The following is a 17725-nucleotide window of genomic DNA, read 5'->3' as shown; positions in this document are numbered from 1 at the left end:
GTGCATTTACTCTGTCTTCTTTCCTGGAGCTATGATTAACACAGTTGGCATCTCCCAGCTTCATTGCTTAATAGCATCAAAAGAGATTTGGAGGACTTGACATTTTTTTTTCCCTTACAGAAAATATTAAAGAAAAGAACAAAGCCCAAGTTCCATTTCGGTCTTCATCTCGCCGTGTTCGGAAAAAGAACGAATTAGAAAGAGAGGAGGAAACTGACTCAGAGCAGAAATTCTCCAACTTGGAGAAATGCAGAGACCATTTGGCTTCCATATTAATCCAGTGGGAGCCAGTTCTTCCAACCTGGTCTGTTAAACTTCCAGAGGAGCCCCTGGAGTCTTCTGCTCCTGAGAATGAAACTGTCAGCCTTACACATGAAATTGCTTATATAGTAACCAAATGGCTAGTGAAGTATATGGTGGATCATAGCCTCAAGATGCCAAATGTGTTTCTGATTCTCGAGTGGCTAAAAAACAGGATTTTGCCACACCCTGTAGTGGTGAAGAAGATGGTTGGGGATGCCCCACTGCATAGTGATATCTTTAGGCTTTACAGCAGAATCTGTGAAGCCAGTGAAGGGATGTCAACCCATCTTAAAGGTTCTTGTTTGTTTAGCACAATCATGTTTCAGCTTATGGATGCTCAGGGCCTGATGAACAGCAGTTTTCATGAGCCTGTGAAAATGCTGTGTCTGGGAGCAGTGAATGAGGAGGACGAGATCAAAAAAGGTAATGTCTTTTTTTTGTACATTGGGTAATGAGGCAGAGGATAATGCATAATGGTTGTTATGCAGTTAAATTACTTTCGTTCATCAAAGCTTGACCTTTGGATCATTGTCACTTCAGAAAGATAAACTATTCCCTAGAAAATATCAGCCCATTGACTGTTATAATAAGTATGTTCTATACCAGGGGTGCTTAGACCCTGGCCCCAGGCCAGATCCAGTCCATGGAGTTATGTCATTCGGCCTGTGGGGCTTCCTAAAGGTCTGAAAACTTGGTAGTGAGGAAGTGGTAGTAGCTAATTGCTGCTTCTCTGCTGCCAAATTTCCGGACCCGTGGGGAGTCCCACAGGATGGATGGATAGCATGGCCCCAGACCCTAGATTGGGCATGTGGGGCCTGATTCAGCCACAAATTGGAGCTCCACTACACTAAGAATATTTGATACAACAGGCGTCTTCCCCCTCCCCCCCAAAAAAAACAAAAAACAAAAACAAAAAACCAAAACCTCCAGCTTCTTATGGGGCTAAGTGTGAATGGATTAAGTATACAAGTTGCTGTGTGTAAGTTGCACTATACATGCCTGCTCCTGTGCTGACTGTTTTGCTGTATATTAGCAAAAGCTCAGAAGCTAACTAAAAGGATTCTTTTTTAGAGATGCAGAGTTGGGATGTTAGGAAGCTTTTGTTTCTAAAATACAGTTTTGGAACAACGTTAGTGTTTTCATATTTTTTTCATATTGCTTTGTGAAATAAAAGAACATCTATTTTTATTCTTTTTCTTTTGTTCTGTTTTCCACAGGAGTCTGTGTATTCCTGGCTTCTGTTTACATTGGGGACATTTGGCTTGGAGCTCAGGAACCAGATACATTAATAACCCATGTCAAATTGATCTGTGGTAGTACAGATGGTAAATTAAATGCTGATGACAGGAAACGCCACAAAAAAGCAGATGAATCCATTGTGTCACTTTGCAAAGAACTTAATTCAGCTGTGCTGGGACATTAATTCTCTTTAATGACTCTTAATCTTAAATGTCAGATGCTTACATTATTGCTGGTAACGCTGAAATCTTGGAGATGCACTATGTACAAATTTAAATTATTTTTCAGTGAAAAACAAAAGTTGACTATGAAGCACAAATTCTGAAAGAGACTTAAAAGACTTCTGTGCAAAATGAACCTTGCACTGAAAAATTCAAGCAGGATTTGTTCAGATATGGACAGTGCGGGACCCTGAAACTTCTGTGTCGGTTATATTACAGACATTATTTTACTTTGTAAAATGGAGAGGGAAAGGAGGAAAGACTGATTACTGTAGTGCCTCAGAACTCCAGTTCAGTCCCTTGTGTAGTTCAGGTCCGTTGTGTGTCAAACTGAGGAGTGAAAAGCAATTACCGTCTCTTACCAGAATCCAAAGTTAACGCAAAGAATAAGTAATTATATGATTAGTCATTACGATTTAGTATTCATTCCAAACGGCAGCTACTCCTTATGGAATATAAAGTCCAAGCGAGCATAAGGAAGTGCAACAAACTATGGAACCGTGACATTCTGCATCTTTTGAAAATGAAATTACTTTTTAAAAGCTGTATCAGAGTTCTTCTGGTTTTGTTGTTTGCCAGAGAATGCAAGTCTTAGCTACTGTAACAAAGATGGCAAGCCTATCTTCTCCCATAATGGAATAGGTGAACAGTGACTTTTTGTGTTCTTATCTGTGCTGTAACCTGCCTTATGCTTTTCCTGCTCTGGGGTGAGTATCCTTCTATCACATCCTACTCCTACAGCAGAGTGAAAGGGAAAATGAACTTGGATGTCTTGTATGGAAGTAACTAGCATCATGTTCTTTCTGACAGCTGTGACCCTTTCTGATAACCTGACCCTTCTGCCTGTTTTCTCAGTAAAACTGTAATGGTTTGGTACTGTTCATACATGTGAAATTGTGAAGAGGATGCTCTCTTTTTCAGCTGAAGACCAAAAATATTAAACTGGCCTAAAGAAGGAGCAAAATAATTGCCCTGTGTGATTACAGGTTTTTCATTGTATATGTTTTATGAAATCTAATAAATATGTCTTGAACAAGACAAACAAAGGGCAGTTTGACACGCTATTTCAGATGCAGGGCCTTACAGGTGCTGTATTTGAAATTTTACAATCTAAACCAAGATTCTTAAATTTATTATCAAATATGTGCTCTGCACTGGAACTTTGTACAGATTTCATAATGGAAGTACATTCATAAACATGGTGTTACATTCTATGTTAATATATTTTGGAATAAATTCATATAATTTTTATTTGCAGTTTCATAGATTTTATTTGAATCAGTCTATTTGAAATATGATTTTAAAAACTACAGAACAAGTTTGTAATTAAAATTCTGTGATTAAACAAAGGACCCATCAATAAGCCATACTTGATATATGAGTTAGACCAGGCTTGTCATACATATGGCCCGCGGGCTGCCATGCTGCCTGCCAAGCCATTTTATCTGGCCCATGGTGGCACCGCAGCAGCAAGGCGAGGCGGGCAGGGCTGGTCCGCGGGTCCCAGACAGCAGTGAGGGGAGGGGAGCTGCTTACCCTCGCAGGGCCAGGCTTATCAGTGCTGGTGATCAGTGCTGCGTGGCGCACTGATTAGATGAGCTGGGGACAGTGCGTGCAGCTTCTTCTTTGGCTCCGCCCCTTGCCCCTGGCGTGTGGCTGGGGGAGCTGCAGCATGGCCCGTGCCCTGGCCGCATGCATGGTGTACGGAGGCACAAGGTAAGTTCCCGCGTGGAGCTGGGGGCACCTCGGGGCCGGGCCGGGGCTGCGGGGCGCACAGTTGCTGGAGCTGGGCTGGGCAGGAGGCAGGAGGAGCCGGGCCCAGAGGCACTCTTAAGTCCGGCTGCCTCCTTGGCAGTTCAGATTCTGCTAATGTAGCCTACATGGCTGAGGATGGGGGTCTGCATGCTGCTGGAGCAGCCCGTGCAGTGAGGGGGTCCTAGGGGCCCACCCCCACAGTGTGCAGCTTGTGCAACACACGCTGCTGTTATCTGAGGTCCACAATCCCACGCTGTGGGGGTGGGCCCCTAGGACCCTCTCATTGCACAGGCTGCTCCAGCAGCATGCAGACCCCCATCCTCAGCCACGCAGGCTACATTTGCAGGACATGGACCACTCCCCCCTCTGCCTTTCCCCCTTGCACAGCAGTGGGAGAGGTAGCTGCCCAGGCCCACCCTTGCCCTATATATTAACCCCTTGCAGACCCCATGTAGACTGTGGGCAACATCCTGGCCCTTTGTGGGCCACATGTGGCCTGCAGGTAGTCAGCTGGGCAGCCCTAATCTAGTCCAACCCCCTGCACAGAAAAATGATGTCGTGTTCCTAAGCCATACCAAACATACATACTTTCTGAAAACTTCCCCAGGCACATTTCCAGACCCATTGCATTGTCATTTCCTGCAACTTCATTGGTGTCAAAGGTCACGTGACATCATCTTCTGATGTGACACCACTTCCTGTGAGATCTTTGAATATGGCTCGCCGGCCCACTGGGTGATAAGGTCGTGATCTGGCCCCACATTCAAAAAGGTTGGACACCCCTGATTTAGACCTAAGACTTAACACCACTTAGAATATTCCCTGATATGTCATTTTAAAGTGTTAAATGCATTTTTTTTCTTAAAAAAAGAAAATTGACTGCCACCTTATTGTCCATGGCTAGAATCAGAAAGCGGAGTGGTGTGACATAACATTAGCCACGGCTAGAAATTAAGAGCACATCATTCCTCAGCCTTTACAGGCCACTAACATCCTGCTGTTGCTTATGCTTATGCAAAGGCAGAATGAAGAAGAAAGTCAGGCTGTCAATACTCTGAATCTGAATCTTCTTCATTCAAGTGGAAAGGAAAATATAATGACAAATAAGGGCAAGCAATAGGGTTCAACTGCCTTAAAAGGTTGTTATACGCAACAATGAACGTAGGAAAGATTTGGTTGCAGAGAAAGATGTGATTGACAGCACCCAAAAAAAGTATATTTTTGAAGGATTATGTGGCGTGTTGAAGAGTACTTTTTTCATTCTAATGTTTCAGTCCCTGTTTAGTGACTTTCCTTTTTTAGCTTGCCACATAGTTTCAAGTGACGGCAACAACAAAGCTTCTACATGCATGCATTTGAACCGGAGTCATGATGGAGAAAAAGATCAGTTTTTCTCCATCATGTTTTCTCCATGTTTTAATGATCAGTTTTGAACCAATTGTATATGTAGGGTTATAATGAGGGACCTACTGAATTCATGATTTCACATTTTTCATGGACACTGCGAATTGGGTTGGTCCCCATGAAAGAGCATGGGGACTGTGAAAAGGCACGAAATCAGCAGCAAGGTGGGGTGGGAAGAGCTTCAAAAACAAAAGGGTGGGAAGCCCTGGCATCCTGAGTGATGGGGGAGAGATTTTCATGGCAAAGTGCAGTGGGTCCCTCACGCCTCTGGCTGAGACGCCCCTCCCTGGAGAGATCTTCTGGGGCCCCTCAGCTAATCAGTGGTGTGGGGGGCTGCTGCACTCCACTACAAAAATGGCACCCAGCGCTGCACTTGGATCACAGAATTTGGGGCAGCTGACCTGACTTTGGTAGGTCCCTAGTTATAATCTTAAACTGGAAGGGTTACCAACCTAGAAGAGTCACTCTTGAGGAATATTGTCAGCACTGCCTCATAAGTTTCATGTGGGCATACTACAGTGGCACATGCATTAAGGAGTAGCTGTACACACTGATAAAAACAGATTGATCACACCTGCTGGTTATGTACGTTGGTTTGAACCCTTTGGCTGAAAGGTGCTATAGAGGTTCAAAGTAATAGTTAAGGTGACCAGTTATGAAACTTTATTGTCCTTCCCTGTGTCTTGGAGCCTCTTTTCCTGTGTAACATTTACACATGGTAGGCTATTGGCACTACCTGCTGATCTGTACAGTATTGGAAAGCCAAAGTAATTCCATCAAAATCAGCCCCCAAGGTGTCATCTTTACACTGTGGTTTTGCTGATTAAGTTGGGTATTCAGAAAAGCCCAGCCATCCAAAACTTTCTCCCCCCTGTTTTTTACTGGTTGCTATAATTTCCAGCCTTACCATTACTGAAACGGAAGGCAGAGTTGCAATTTGCAGTTGAACTAATTTAGATTGATTAATTATAAACTAATTAGCCTATAAGGAGCAACTCTTGCCCTGCCATCTGCCTAACTTCAGATTAATATGGCTAACTACTTCTCTCTGCTCATTATTGAAACAGTCCAGGAGCAGGGAAATGTATTTGTATACATTTCTTTTATTTCTCTTTTATAAAAGCAAGAGTTTACAATAGCATTAAAGAGAAGAAGAAAACTAATTTAAGCAGATGACAAGTTAAATTTATTGGAGTCTGTCATAGGAAAGGCATGCAATTGACATGGGTTGATCAGTGGGGAGTATGCAAATCTCCATTAGGGAATGTTTAAAAATAAGGATTAGTCTCTTACTGCCTCAGTGAGCTACAATCTGTTCCATTAATGTGATAATTAGGTTCTTTTAAAAATGCAGATGAACTGGTGGAGATCTTCAAAAGCTTCAATGACCTTTTGAACTAGGATGATTGTTTTTATTACTGTCAACATGGTAAACATGCTTTAAAAAACCTAGACAGGTGGGCATTTAATTCAACATTTTGTTTTTAGAAAAATACTTTTTCTTAATAAAGACATAGCAACAGCAGAGTCCATAGGAAAAGTGAATGCAATAAATGTGCCCAAGAAAATGAGTCTTCATTTTCAAACCAAGTAACCGCAACATTTGGAATAAAAAAAGAAAAGTTACAAAGTCTGGTCCTGGTCCTGCAATAAGAAACATGTGCATGATCTGTCATTGAAGCCATTGGGATGCTGCCTGGGTGCAGAGGTCAGCCAGCCCATGCAGCTCACTATCTAGAGTTTAGGCCTCTTTAATGATCTCTTTCTCAAAGCTCACAAGAGGATCATTGCAGTCATTAAAAAGACTCCCTAATTTTATACGGGCTTTGCAGAGGTCACAGATGCACATTGAAGTTTCCATTGTGCATGAGTAATGCCAAAAAGCAATTGGTGTTTCTCCAAACTAGTAATGGTGGCTCTACAGCAAGGAGTGGCAACTGGCTGGATCCAGTCTGCAAACTGGAAGATGGGGCTTCAGCAATGTTCGACAACACCAGGAGCTTCATCCATGTGTAGCCAGGCAGCAGGGAGAAGTGACAGTGGCTAGGTCCTAGTGCTGACCCACCTCAGATCCAAGCCAGGTCATTCCAACCTGCTGCCACAAAAATGGTTTCCAACTGTCCACAGGGCTGGAGCACTCTAGTTACATGGAAGATCTGCTTGAAGCTTCAACAAAATAGACAGTTCAGGGCTGCTTGGATAGCTGGTTCTAGGAGGATGATTTTGTCTTTTTTGGGAGGCATTTAGATGGGAGACTTCCACTAGAACCTCATAGGCTGCTCTTGGTCTCAGTGCTGAAGTTTGCAGTGTCTAATGGCAGTACTATTCCCACAGCCTGTGACTCCTGGCAAATCATAGAGCAAAGGTTTAGTTATCTAGAGACAGATACTGACTGGAGGGATTGGTGACGCCAAGACACCCTTAAATGGCTATGGTTGGAAATGTCATGAGAAGGCAAACAGTTACTCTTCCCCAGTTTAGTTTTTCAAAGGGGAGGGGTGAGGTTGCATTTTTGTATATTTTATACTACCTTCAAGTGTTTGTAGATTGGGCTTGTTCTGTGTGATATTGGGGTTCTTTTTAAGTAGATTTTAAAACATTTTATTTCCTCTCGATTTCAATGCCACAATGAACAGCTTTAAACAGAATGTGGAAAGAAAGCAAATATCTTCAGTGGATGTGCATGTGAATCGTATTGCGTTTTACCTAATAAAAGAAGACCAGCAAGAGGAAAAGCATTAACACATTTCAGAAATCCCCTTAAACTCTATGGCAGGGGTGTCAAACTCTCCGCTGCCCTTGGCTGGATCCAGACTTGGATGTAGCAGGAGGGCAAGCAGCGCTATCATCTACACAACTGTCATTCACTTCCCTGCTGCTGAAAGCCATCCCCAAAGGCCCCGTAGCCCCAAATTCTGTAACAGATCCCAGCTTCTGCCCCCAAATTTCTGGGCCGATTAGGAGCCTTAAGGGCTGAATAAGACAACCGATGCATTGATCTTTATTTGTCACTAACAAAAACATCAAGGATAAAATTATCATCCTGCTGAAGAAAAATGGGAGTTTTGTCACTTCCTTAAACATGGCCAGGATTTTTCCCCCAAAAGGTTTTTTTTAATACATCATCTAGGAACACTGCCAAGACAGCACTTGTCAAATCAGTACATTTGAGAAAGAGGAGAAAACTGATGTGACCATCTCCATGGCCCACCTGAAGACATATGTGGTTTGACAGTTCCCTGCTAACAATCTGCCTTGACTTTCCAGTCTTTTTTTTTAAACTGGATCTGTGACTGTCTGACTCAACCAGTGGGCCAACCAGTGGTAACAGTCACCTTGCTTTTAAAAAAGGAAGCTGTGGCACTCTCTTTCCAAAAGTTAATGATGAGACTTGCTTTGAAAAATGTATAAAGTGCTGGTTTTGATTTTTTTCTACTCTTCTGCCCACCCACTACTGTTGGCTTTGAATTTTCTTTTTAACACTCCTGCCCACCCACCTGAAGTGTGTGCGTGCTTGTGTGTTGCCCATAGTCTGAAAGATAATGCATAAGATTATTCTGGCCTTCATTGGAGGAGCTCTTATTGTCTCATGGTATGGAGCATCCAGCTTCCCTCGAGATCCTGGCATTCCAATTACCATATTTCACAGTGTATAAGTTGAGTTTTGAAGCCAAATTTTAACCTCTTAAAATTCAACTTTGACTTATACACCATGCCCTGTGAGTGGTGCTGCCTTGGACCCCCCCTGGCAGCTTGGGTAGCATGAAGCCCACTGGCAGCCCACCCAGAAGATGCCACTGTGGCGAAGGGAAGGACTGCCTGCTCCTGCAGCCCCCGCTTGACCTGCAGGTAGCTTGCCCCCTGGCCCTGTGGCAGGCAGGGTGGCTCTGCAACAGGAAGGATTGAGCCCCTTGCTGCTTCTGCTTGAAAGTAGGCTCCTGCAGCCAGCAGGACGTCTGGTGCTGCCCAGGAAGGGGCTGGCTTGCCCCATGTGCAGTGCAGGGTATCATGCAGGGGTGGAGGGAGTCTATGGGTGTCAGGCAGGGCCAGCCTTGCCCTCCACCCAACACCCCATGCTGCACCAGGGGCAAGCCAGCTCCTTCCCAGGCAGTACCAGGTGTCCTGCTGGCTGCAGGAGCTTGCTGAAGTCAGAAGTGGTGAGGGGCCTGATGCTGCTTTTGGCAGAGTATCCCTGCCTGCCCCACAGCTCGGGGGTGAGTTGGTACTGGGCCGGGCAGCCCCTGAGCTGCAGGGGGGGCCCGGTCCTTCCCTTTGTGACAGTGGCATCCCCCCAGGGCCAGACAGGTGGGCTGCCAGTGCCCAAGCTCCTAGGGGCCCAATTCAACTTCCTGGGAGCCTGCCAGCACACCACCTTACCAGCTCACCTGGGCTTCCAGCGCCATGCACACTGAGGCAGGGTCAACTTATGCAACAGAGTTACAAAAATCCTAACTTTTTTGTAAATATGCAGTCGACTTCTACACTGTCAACCTCTACGCAGAAAATATAGTAAATGTGTGCTCTCTCTCTTTCTCCCACAAAGAAATCTGCACCCCCGTATCAGTTCTGCTCTCCTCAGCCTCCTTTCTGTTTCCCCACAATATTTAAGCTCTTCATTCTGTGACCCAGGCCTAGAAGAAAGTTTTCAGCAGGCTCATCTTTCCCTTCTCAAGTCTAGTGGCAGGGGTAGCTGCTGCTCAAATGTATTTTTACCTATTTGTCTTGTTTTCATGGATGGGAGAAGGAGAAGCAGACTGACCCCTGATTCACAGGAGGGTCAAAGGGAGTGATGCCACGCTGAGCTTTTCCCTCCTACTGTTTTTCCCTTCTCTTCTCTACCTAGACATTTCTCAGGCACCTGATGAAGATGGACAGCTTGGCTTACCTCTTGCAGCTGATCCAATTGGTTTCTCTTCCTCCATAAGGTATGGAAGTGGGGATAGCAGCTGATGAGGGGGGTTTCTTCCAAATAGTTGTGAAGTTCAGCAGAAGGCTTGAATTCCCATTGTTCTTACAAGACTGACTCCACTGCCTGCTAAAATCTTCAACTTGTGAAGAATCACAAGAGTTGCCAACATGGTGTTGACACCACCCTCTCTTTTTCACTCTATAGTGATAGACTAAACTCAATTTTGCTTCAATAGCTATAGCAATCAGATACAAATTCCTAGTTGCCATACAGAATTTTAGTATTTTCCTTCTAATTATTTCAGAATTAAAACAGAAGATAAATAAATTGGTACGACACCAGGACAACATTTGAGTATAAAGATAAGCACAATCCACTGCTTTACAGGATGTGAGGTCTAATTTCATATTTCTATATCATCTTGTGGAGGAAGTCATCATGGTCTCAGCCCTGCCACAGATTTATCTGCCATGTGACTGAAAGCAGAAGCTAGCCTTGGTATTTTTTAAAGTAATTTTACAATATTCATTGTTCTCAAGATCTAAGGTGGTTTTAAACTTCTTAGAATCAGGCAGTTTAGCTGGGTGTCTAGCTTTATAAGTCTCATTTAGGCCTAACACCTATTTCAGGGAAAATCCTGGAAAACTTCATTAAGGAGCCTATGTGCAGTAGAGTTGCAGAAGGTAAGATTCTGTATGAGAGCCAATATGGCTTCATCCTGGGCAGGTCTTGTCTTACCAACCTCATCTCTTTTTACGATCAAGTGATTCACCACCTAGATAAGAGAGAGGAGGTTGACATTATATAAAGTTGACTTCCAAACAACTTTTTATCTGGCATCCCACGATATTCTCACAAGAAAATTGGAAGACTGTGGGGTTGACTGCGAGATAGTCAGGTGAGAAGGAAACTGGCTGCAGGGCAGGACCCAGAGAGTTCTAATGAACAGATTTGTGCCATCTTGGCAGGACGTGGCCAATGGTGTCCTGCAGGGATTGGTGCTTGGGCCAGTGCTATTCAACAACTCCATCAATGATTTGGTGAAGAGCTCCCTGGCCAAGTTCATGGACGACACCAAGTTATGGGGAAGCGTGGTCACGCTTGAAGATAGGCTGCAGATACAGGCGGACCTAGATAGGCTTGCAGGTTGGGCGGACTGGAACCAGATGAAGTTCAACTTTGAGAAATATGAAGTGCTCCACCTGGGAATGAACAATCCCCTGCATGCCTACAGACTTGTCAAAGCCAGCCTGACCAGCACTACGAATGAAAGGGACCTAGAAGTAATAACTGACCATGGTATGAACATGAGCTGGCAGTGCAGCGCTGTAGCCAGCAGGGCTAGCAATACCCTGGCATACATCAATCGATGCATCTCCAGCAAAACCAAAGAAGTGATTCTCCCACTGCTTGCCATTGGTGAGACTGCAGCTGGAGTACTGCATCAAGCTCTGGGCACCACACTTTAATGAGAATGTGGTAAAGCTTGAGAGAGTCCAGAGAAGAGCCACCTGTATGATCAGAGATGTGCATGGCAAGCCATATGAGGAAAGGCTGAAGGATCTGGGACTCTTCAGTCTGAAAAAGAGAAGGCTGAGAGGGGACTTGATAGCAGCTTACCACTACATCAGGGGTGTACATCGAGGGCTCGATGAACAACTCTTCACCAGGGCACCCTTGGGGAAAACTAGGAGTAATGGTCATAAACTCCTGGAAGACCATTTCAGGCTCAACATTAGGAAAATCTAGTTCACAACTAGGGTTTCCAGACTGTGAAATAAGCTCCTTCCAGAGGTGGTATAATCACCTACCCTGGATATCTTCAAGAAGAGACTGGACAATCACCTTGCTGGGGTCACCTCATCCCAGTAGTCTTTCCTGCTTGGTGCAGGGGGCTGGACCCAATGATCTCCTGAGGTCCCTTCCAGCCCCTTACAGTCTATGAATCTATGTATAAGTTTTGAAAAAAACCCAAAAAACAACTGTGAACTATTTGGGGCCCTGTTTGGCAGACATTTAAGCCTGGTGAAGAAACAGGAGTTGTTGGAAATGGGAAAGAAAGGTGCAGCTCACCTGTGAGAGTGAAGAGGAAGTCAAAATGTATTTACTACTATTCAGTGCAGTGGCTCACCATGACATGAAAAGACTCAGCGCTGAGGGGAACTGTGCTTAATAGGCACTATGGTATATTCTATTCAGATGAGTTGCTAGTAGGGGAGATACCATGATGATGGTTTTGTCCCAGGTGGTTTTACTGATCTGGCAGGGGAGTTACCCTTGTTGGCCTTGAATGACTCAGTGTAGTTGAGGATGAATGTCTGTCCCTTGCACTGAAAGCAGGCTGACCCCTGCAAGAGTCTACTAACACCTACCAATGGAGGATCTTGGCTATACAATTTATGGTGATGGGATATTGCTCTCAGGCTTCTAGCTTGTTTCGTCAGCCTTTTACCTAGGGGGTATTTGAACTCCGAGGCCTCCAGGCTTGGGGCTTGAACCTACCTTGGGGCTTGATGCCTACCATGGATCTGGGAATACCTGAAGCCCTAGGCTGAAGAATCTGGGAAGTAGGATACTTGCCAGTGGTAACACCACACAAACTTGAATGATTGAGCTCTGCTCAGCTGATAGAATTTGGAACTGATTTGGCTGATTCAGCTTAAGGCATGAAATTTAAAAAATAATTGATAGGCATCTCGGCTGTTTTGGCTAAGATCAATTTTTTGGCTAAGATCCTAGGCTAAGATGCAGCATTTTTGGCACCAGAGGGAGGGTGTTGTGGGGCTAGCTCTGGCCCTCCCAGTGCCAGTCTAGTATTGCAGTGGCCCCAGGCCTGATGCCAGTTCCCTGTGGTGGCAACACCGACCCATTTTTTTTAAGGACCAAAATAAAATGAAAGGTTCTCATCAGTATGGTTGCCCAATATGGGTCCTAGGTTTTATAGCCATATGCAGTACTGGCTTCATTTAATCAACTTCATAGTGGGTTTGCATTACTAAGCACATGCTGCTTCTGGCAGCAGTTTGGTGATAGTCAGTGTTTTAAATCAGGTTTCCTTGTAAGAATGTAAGATGAGGAGCTTTTTTTCCCTATGAAGATTGGTGGGGGGATGACCTCATTTCATATTTGAGTACATAGGGTAAATTCATTTTATCTATATGTAATAATATCAAAAGTACTGATTTTTTTCAATTCCTGTTACAACATCATGTCTATTTTTGTGGAATCTGCTTCCAGTTCTAGCTCAGCCTGAGGTACTTCCATGCATGTCCGTTTCATCTGAGAGAGAAGGATGTGTTTCAGAAGGGATCAAATCTGAATCTGTCTGGCTGATCTTCTATGTGAATCAGTCACCACTGGAGCTGTTTTCTTCTTCCCGGTTATTTATAGCCACCTGTCTGTAATGTGTAGAAAGAGTAACTGTGATGTTATGGGACACTTCAGTTTGGAAGACACACCATAGATTTCATGCAGATCTCACCTCTAACACACAAATCATACCCAGCACAGGGGAAACTTTGTTTTGGATCTCATTATTATGGATAAAGATGTATAATAGTATTACACTAAGCAGCTGGTCATTGTATAGGCTAGGGCTGCTCAACCCCGGCTCATGGGCTAGTTTTGGCCCACGGTGCCATGTTGTCAGCCTGCAGGGCTCCCCATGGGTCCAAAAATTTGGCAGCATTCAAGTGGTGCCACTGCTTCCTTGCTGCCAAATTTCCAGACCTGTGAGGAGACCTGCAGGCCGGAGATTTGGGCCCTGTGCATGGGGGAGGTGCAGGGCCCTGGGAGATGATCCCGGCATGAGGCCCTGATCCCACATTCTAGTACAGAGGACCAGGCAGGGACAGTACAGGCTCCCAGGACCAATCCCAGCATGTGGCACCAGGTGGGGTGGTGTGGGGCCAATCCTGGCACAAGGGGGCAGTACAAGGCCTTGGGACTTGATCTTGGCATGCAGGAGTGGTACCAGGCCCCAGAGCCCAATCCTGGCATGCAGAGAAATCTCAATTACATAGTATACAATGCCTCAAAAAGAGCTAGTTTTCAAAGCTCAGGAAAATTTGTGACCAAAATTCACAGGGAGACAAAACTTAGAGAATGAATGATAATTGGGACTTCCTTAAGAAGGCAAAAAGCCCTACTATCACATTAAATAGGGGGGACAACTTTGACTAAAGACCATTGATGAGAGTGGCAAAATAAGGCAGCAACTAAAAGAGTTGATACATAAAAGGGAAACTATTCTAACTTATGTTGATTGCTTGCTTAGGAAAATGGAAGGGAAGAATCCATGGCTGGCAATAAGGATAGCAAAAGTGGAGGAACAGCAACTTCTTGGAATGGCATAGGCCCATTCCTAGATAGAGATGGGAATTTTTGTTACAATGCAAATAGAATTAATAATGATTCCCTTTCTCTATTTGGAAAGAGGCAGGGTGATGTCCTGTTACCACTTGAGGTTCTTTAAGCATAGTCTGGTGTATTAATGACCAAATGGGGTATTAACATCTACAAGGAAACAGTAGTATTTTTAAAATAGTTGCTCTGGCTAACTTGCATCCAAAAGTCCTTAGAATTGGTTGAGGAGCTCACTGCCCTGTTGATGTTAATTTTAATTAACCTTGGAATACCAGGGTCAGCCTAGCAGACTGAAAGAGTGCTAATGTATGTATTTATTTGATTTATATCCTACTCTATCCAAAAGGCACACTGCTGGGCTGACATTACAAAAGACAAGTGGGTTGACCTGGATCACTGCAAGTAAGTGATTAAGATATCAATTGCAGGCAAAAATAACAAAAAATCTAATGTGGGATAATATCAAAACAGATTAAAGGATAGGAATTTAATTAATGCCAATCAATACAGTTTAATGGAAAACAGGTTTTTGTTAAACAAACCTAATTTAATTCCATGAGGGGTTGATGAATTTGAGTAATAAAGGGTAGTGCAAACATGTAAAGTACTTAGATTTTTGTAAGGCATTTGATTTAACACTGCAAGGCAGTTTGATTAAAAATTAGCATTCCACAATGAAGCGCACATTAAATTGATTAAGCACTGGCTAATTGACATCTCAAAGAGTAACTGTCAGTGGCTAATGATCATCAAGTGGCATATGTTTCCAGTGAGATTTCCCAGCGGCCTGAAGCTTCTGAACATTTTTGTCAATTATCTCAAAGTGAACATATAATCATAAATGATATGTTTTGCAGCTGAAACAGAGCTTGGTAGAATGGCAAGGAATACATAGGTCCAGGATGCAAGTGGGCCACTTATACCACTTCCTGATACAGGGGAGCTGGTGCTCACCCTCATCAGTTTATTTTACACAGTGACAGCAAGCAAACCAGCCCTCTGGCAAACAAGACGGCTGTTTTCCTTCAGAACTTGAGAGTAATGCTGGCTCTCTGCATCTCTCAGCACCACAGCCTCTTTGCCTTCTGCTTCAGGAGCTCTTAACCCTCTTTGTAGTTCCACCCTCATTACCTAGGCATCAGTTTCAGCTGGTTCGCAGGCTTCAAGCCAGGCAGATTATTAGCTGCTGATCACCTGTAGCTGGGTTTCAAGCCCCTGAAGACTAAACACCTCCTTCCAGGGGAGTTTTATCTTGGTAAATTGGGCCCATTCAAACAGAATGTATTTTAATGTTATCAGATGCAGAGTTATATATTCAAGAACAAGGAATCCAGGCCATACTGCTAAATGGGGGACTGTGTTGTAGAAGAAAATGACTCTGATCTAGAGGTCATGCTGGACAAAAGTGAACATGAGCTTGCGGTACAATCTTGTGGCAAAAAGGGCTGATGTGATCCTTGGATAGATAAAGAAGGGAGTAGGGAAGTAATTGTACCTCTACACACAGTGAGTCACATATACAGGGCTGGCTGTACCAATTAGGGATGTAAATGATGATTAATTGCATATCCGTTTAAACTCCCCTAATGTTATGGGTTAACTGCCACAAGAAGGATAAGGCCCCTTGCAGCTCTCCTGCCACTTCCCCACCTCCTCACTCCCTCCTGCCTGCCTAGGTACTAATCCTTCCTCCTTTCCCTCCCTCCTGCCTGCCCTGCCACTTTTAGGGCACCGTGTCACTTCTCTCCCTGCCCCATGCTAAATAATAACCGGTAAATTATTACTAGGGAGCCGGGCTTTCTGTTTGCCACAGAAAAATGTGGTAAAATGCAGATTTTCCTCATTTTAAGGTGCATGGGCCTGGGGGAGCTCTGATTTCCCATGATTAAAAAAACCCAAAATCAAACACTAAAATGTATATGTATTTACAATTGATTTTATTATAGTGATTGAGGAACTGGTAGGCCTCCAAATTGCTTTAAAATTGTAAATATATCAATGAAACATTGTGTTCAACTGATACTTGCATACAGGGATTTAATTTTAATTGTGGAAACATGTATTTTGGGGGTTTTATCAGAGAGTTTGCAATATATTTTTTATCAGAGAATTTGTGATTTTTAAATAGAGAAAACCAGGATCCCTGGTTATTACTGTTTACCAATATGTGAACGGTTAAATGTTTAAATATTTAACTGTTCACATCTCTAGTACCAATACCTCTGCTTTGTCTGTCTAAATACTCTGGGCCCTAGGTGTTAGACTTCTTGCCTTTACCTGTCCTGGAGAGGAACCCTACAATTCTCTCCCTTTGGACTGAATGGACTTTCCAAAAGTGACTGTTAAACCTAAACAGGAGCATTACAGCACAGTATAGGAGAAAAAAATAATGAAAGGCCTGTATTCTTGAAGGGTTTCACCTAAAGCTTTCATAGGCCTATCTTTAGACCTATCCCACCAATCCTGTCTCTCAGTCTGCCATTTGGTCTGAGCAGCTCCCAAACAGCTACTCCCTCCTGTCATTCTCGTGGTTTTCAACCTTTTTGGTCTCAAGGCATCCTCCATTATTTCTGTAAATTGAACAACACCCAATTTAAAAAATGTGTGTGTGTGTGTGCGCGTGTGTTTGTGTATGTGTATGTGTGTGCGCGTGTGTGCATGTATATATATGTATTTCTATATGTGTGTGTATGTATATATATGTGTGTATGTGTATGCGTGTACGTATATATATGTATGTGTGTGTATGTGTGTGTGTATACGTGTCTGTGTGTGTGGGTATGTGTATGTATATGTGTGTGTATATATATTATTACAATGCTTACCTCCTTGTAGAGGGGCTGGTCAGTCAGGGGTGGGGGATGCAGCAGCAAGTCTGAGCCTATTTATCCCCTTTGTGTTTTTTTACATATTTAGTTTTCTGCTTATCCCCTCACACCACAGCAACCTTCACAGAATCTGGTAGCATCCCAGAATGCCTCAGGTCCCCAGCTGGGAATCATTGCTCTTGAGAGTCTTTTTTTAACTGTTGGGATCTTTTGATCTGTCTGTTCCTAACCAAGGCAAAATAGCTGTGTACTGTAGCGGACACTGCAAATAGCACCTTCACAGCTTGACAGCACAGGTATTATTTCTGAACCTGTTTATCTAGCCCATGGGGTGCTCAGCCAGATCCAGCCCACAGGCCCATGCCATCTGGCCAATAGGACTCCCTATGGGTCCAGAAATTTGGCAGCAGGGGAGTGGTGGCACTCCTCTTCCACCACCAGATTTCTGAACCTGTGGGGAGCCCTGGGCCCTGTGTGCAGGATTGGGTGTCTGAGGCCAGCACAGAGGGCCAGACAGGGGTGGCACTGGGCCCCAGGGCCCATTCCCAGCACGGGTGGCACGAGGGGACCCAATCCCAGCACGCTGGAAGAGGGCAGTCCTGGGCCCCTGTGGATCAAGGGATGGGGCAGTGCCAGGTCCCAGGGCCTGATCCTGGTACACAGGGTTCAATCCAGTCCCCGTCTGTCCCCGTCCTCCCCCT

General features: G+C 44.2%; 2 protein-coding genes across 2 annotated transcripts in view; one reads left to right on the top strand and one right to left on the bottom strand.

The window, feature by feature from the left end:
• Positions 1-3014, top strand: part of URB1 (URB1 ribosome biogenesis 1 homolog (S. cerevisiae)) — a gene marked incomplete at its 5' end in the record, with an annotated part of 72743 nt that extends 69729 nt beyond the window's left edge. The window contains 2 exons of the mRNA XM_019557106.1: positions 121-726; positions 1521-3014. Coding sequence (XP_019412651.1) covers positions 121-726; positions 1521-1726 — 812 coding nt within the window. The remainder of the gene's footprint in view (positions 1-120; positions 727-1520) is intronic.
• A 9727-nt stretch (positions 3015-12741) lies between these two features.
• MRAP (melanocortin 2 receptor accessory protein) overlaps positions 12742-17725 on the bottom strand; it is an 18353-nt gene continuing 13369 nt past the window's right edge. The window contains exon 3 of the mRNA XM_019528824.1: positions 12742-13229. Within this exon, the coding sequence (XP_019384369.1) occupies positions 13178-13229 (52 nt within the window). The 3' untranslated portion in view covers positions 12742-13177. The remainder of the gene's footprint in view (positions 13230-17725) is intronic.

The sequence above is a fragment of the Crocodylus porosus genome, unplaced genomic scaffold (assembly GCF_001723895.1).
Source record: "Crocodylus porosus isolate Cpor-Errol unplaced genomic scaffold, CroPor_comp1, whole genome shotgun sequence".
Classification (NCBI taxonomy): Eukaryota; Metazoa; Chordata; order Crocodylia; family Crocodylidae; genus Crocodylus; species Crocodylus porosus.
The sequence above is the reverse complement of the archived record's forward strand: the minus strand, read 5'-3'. Positions and strand labels throughout refer to the sequence as shown.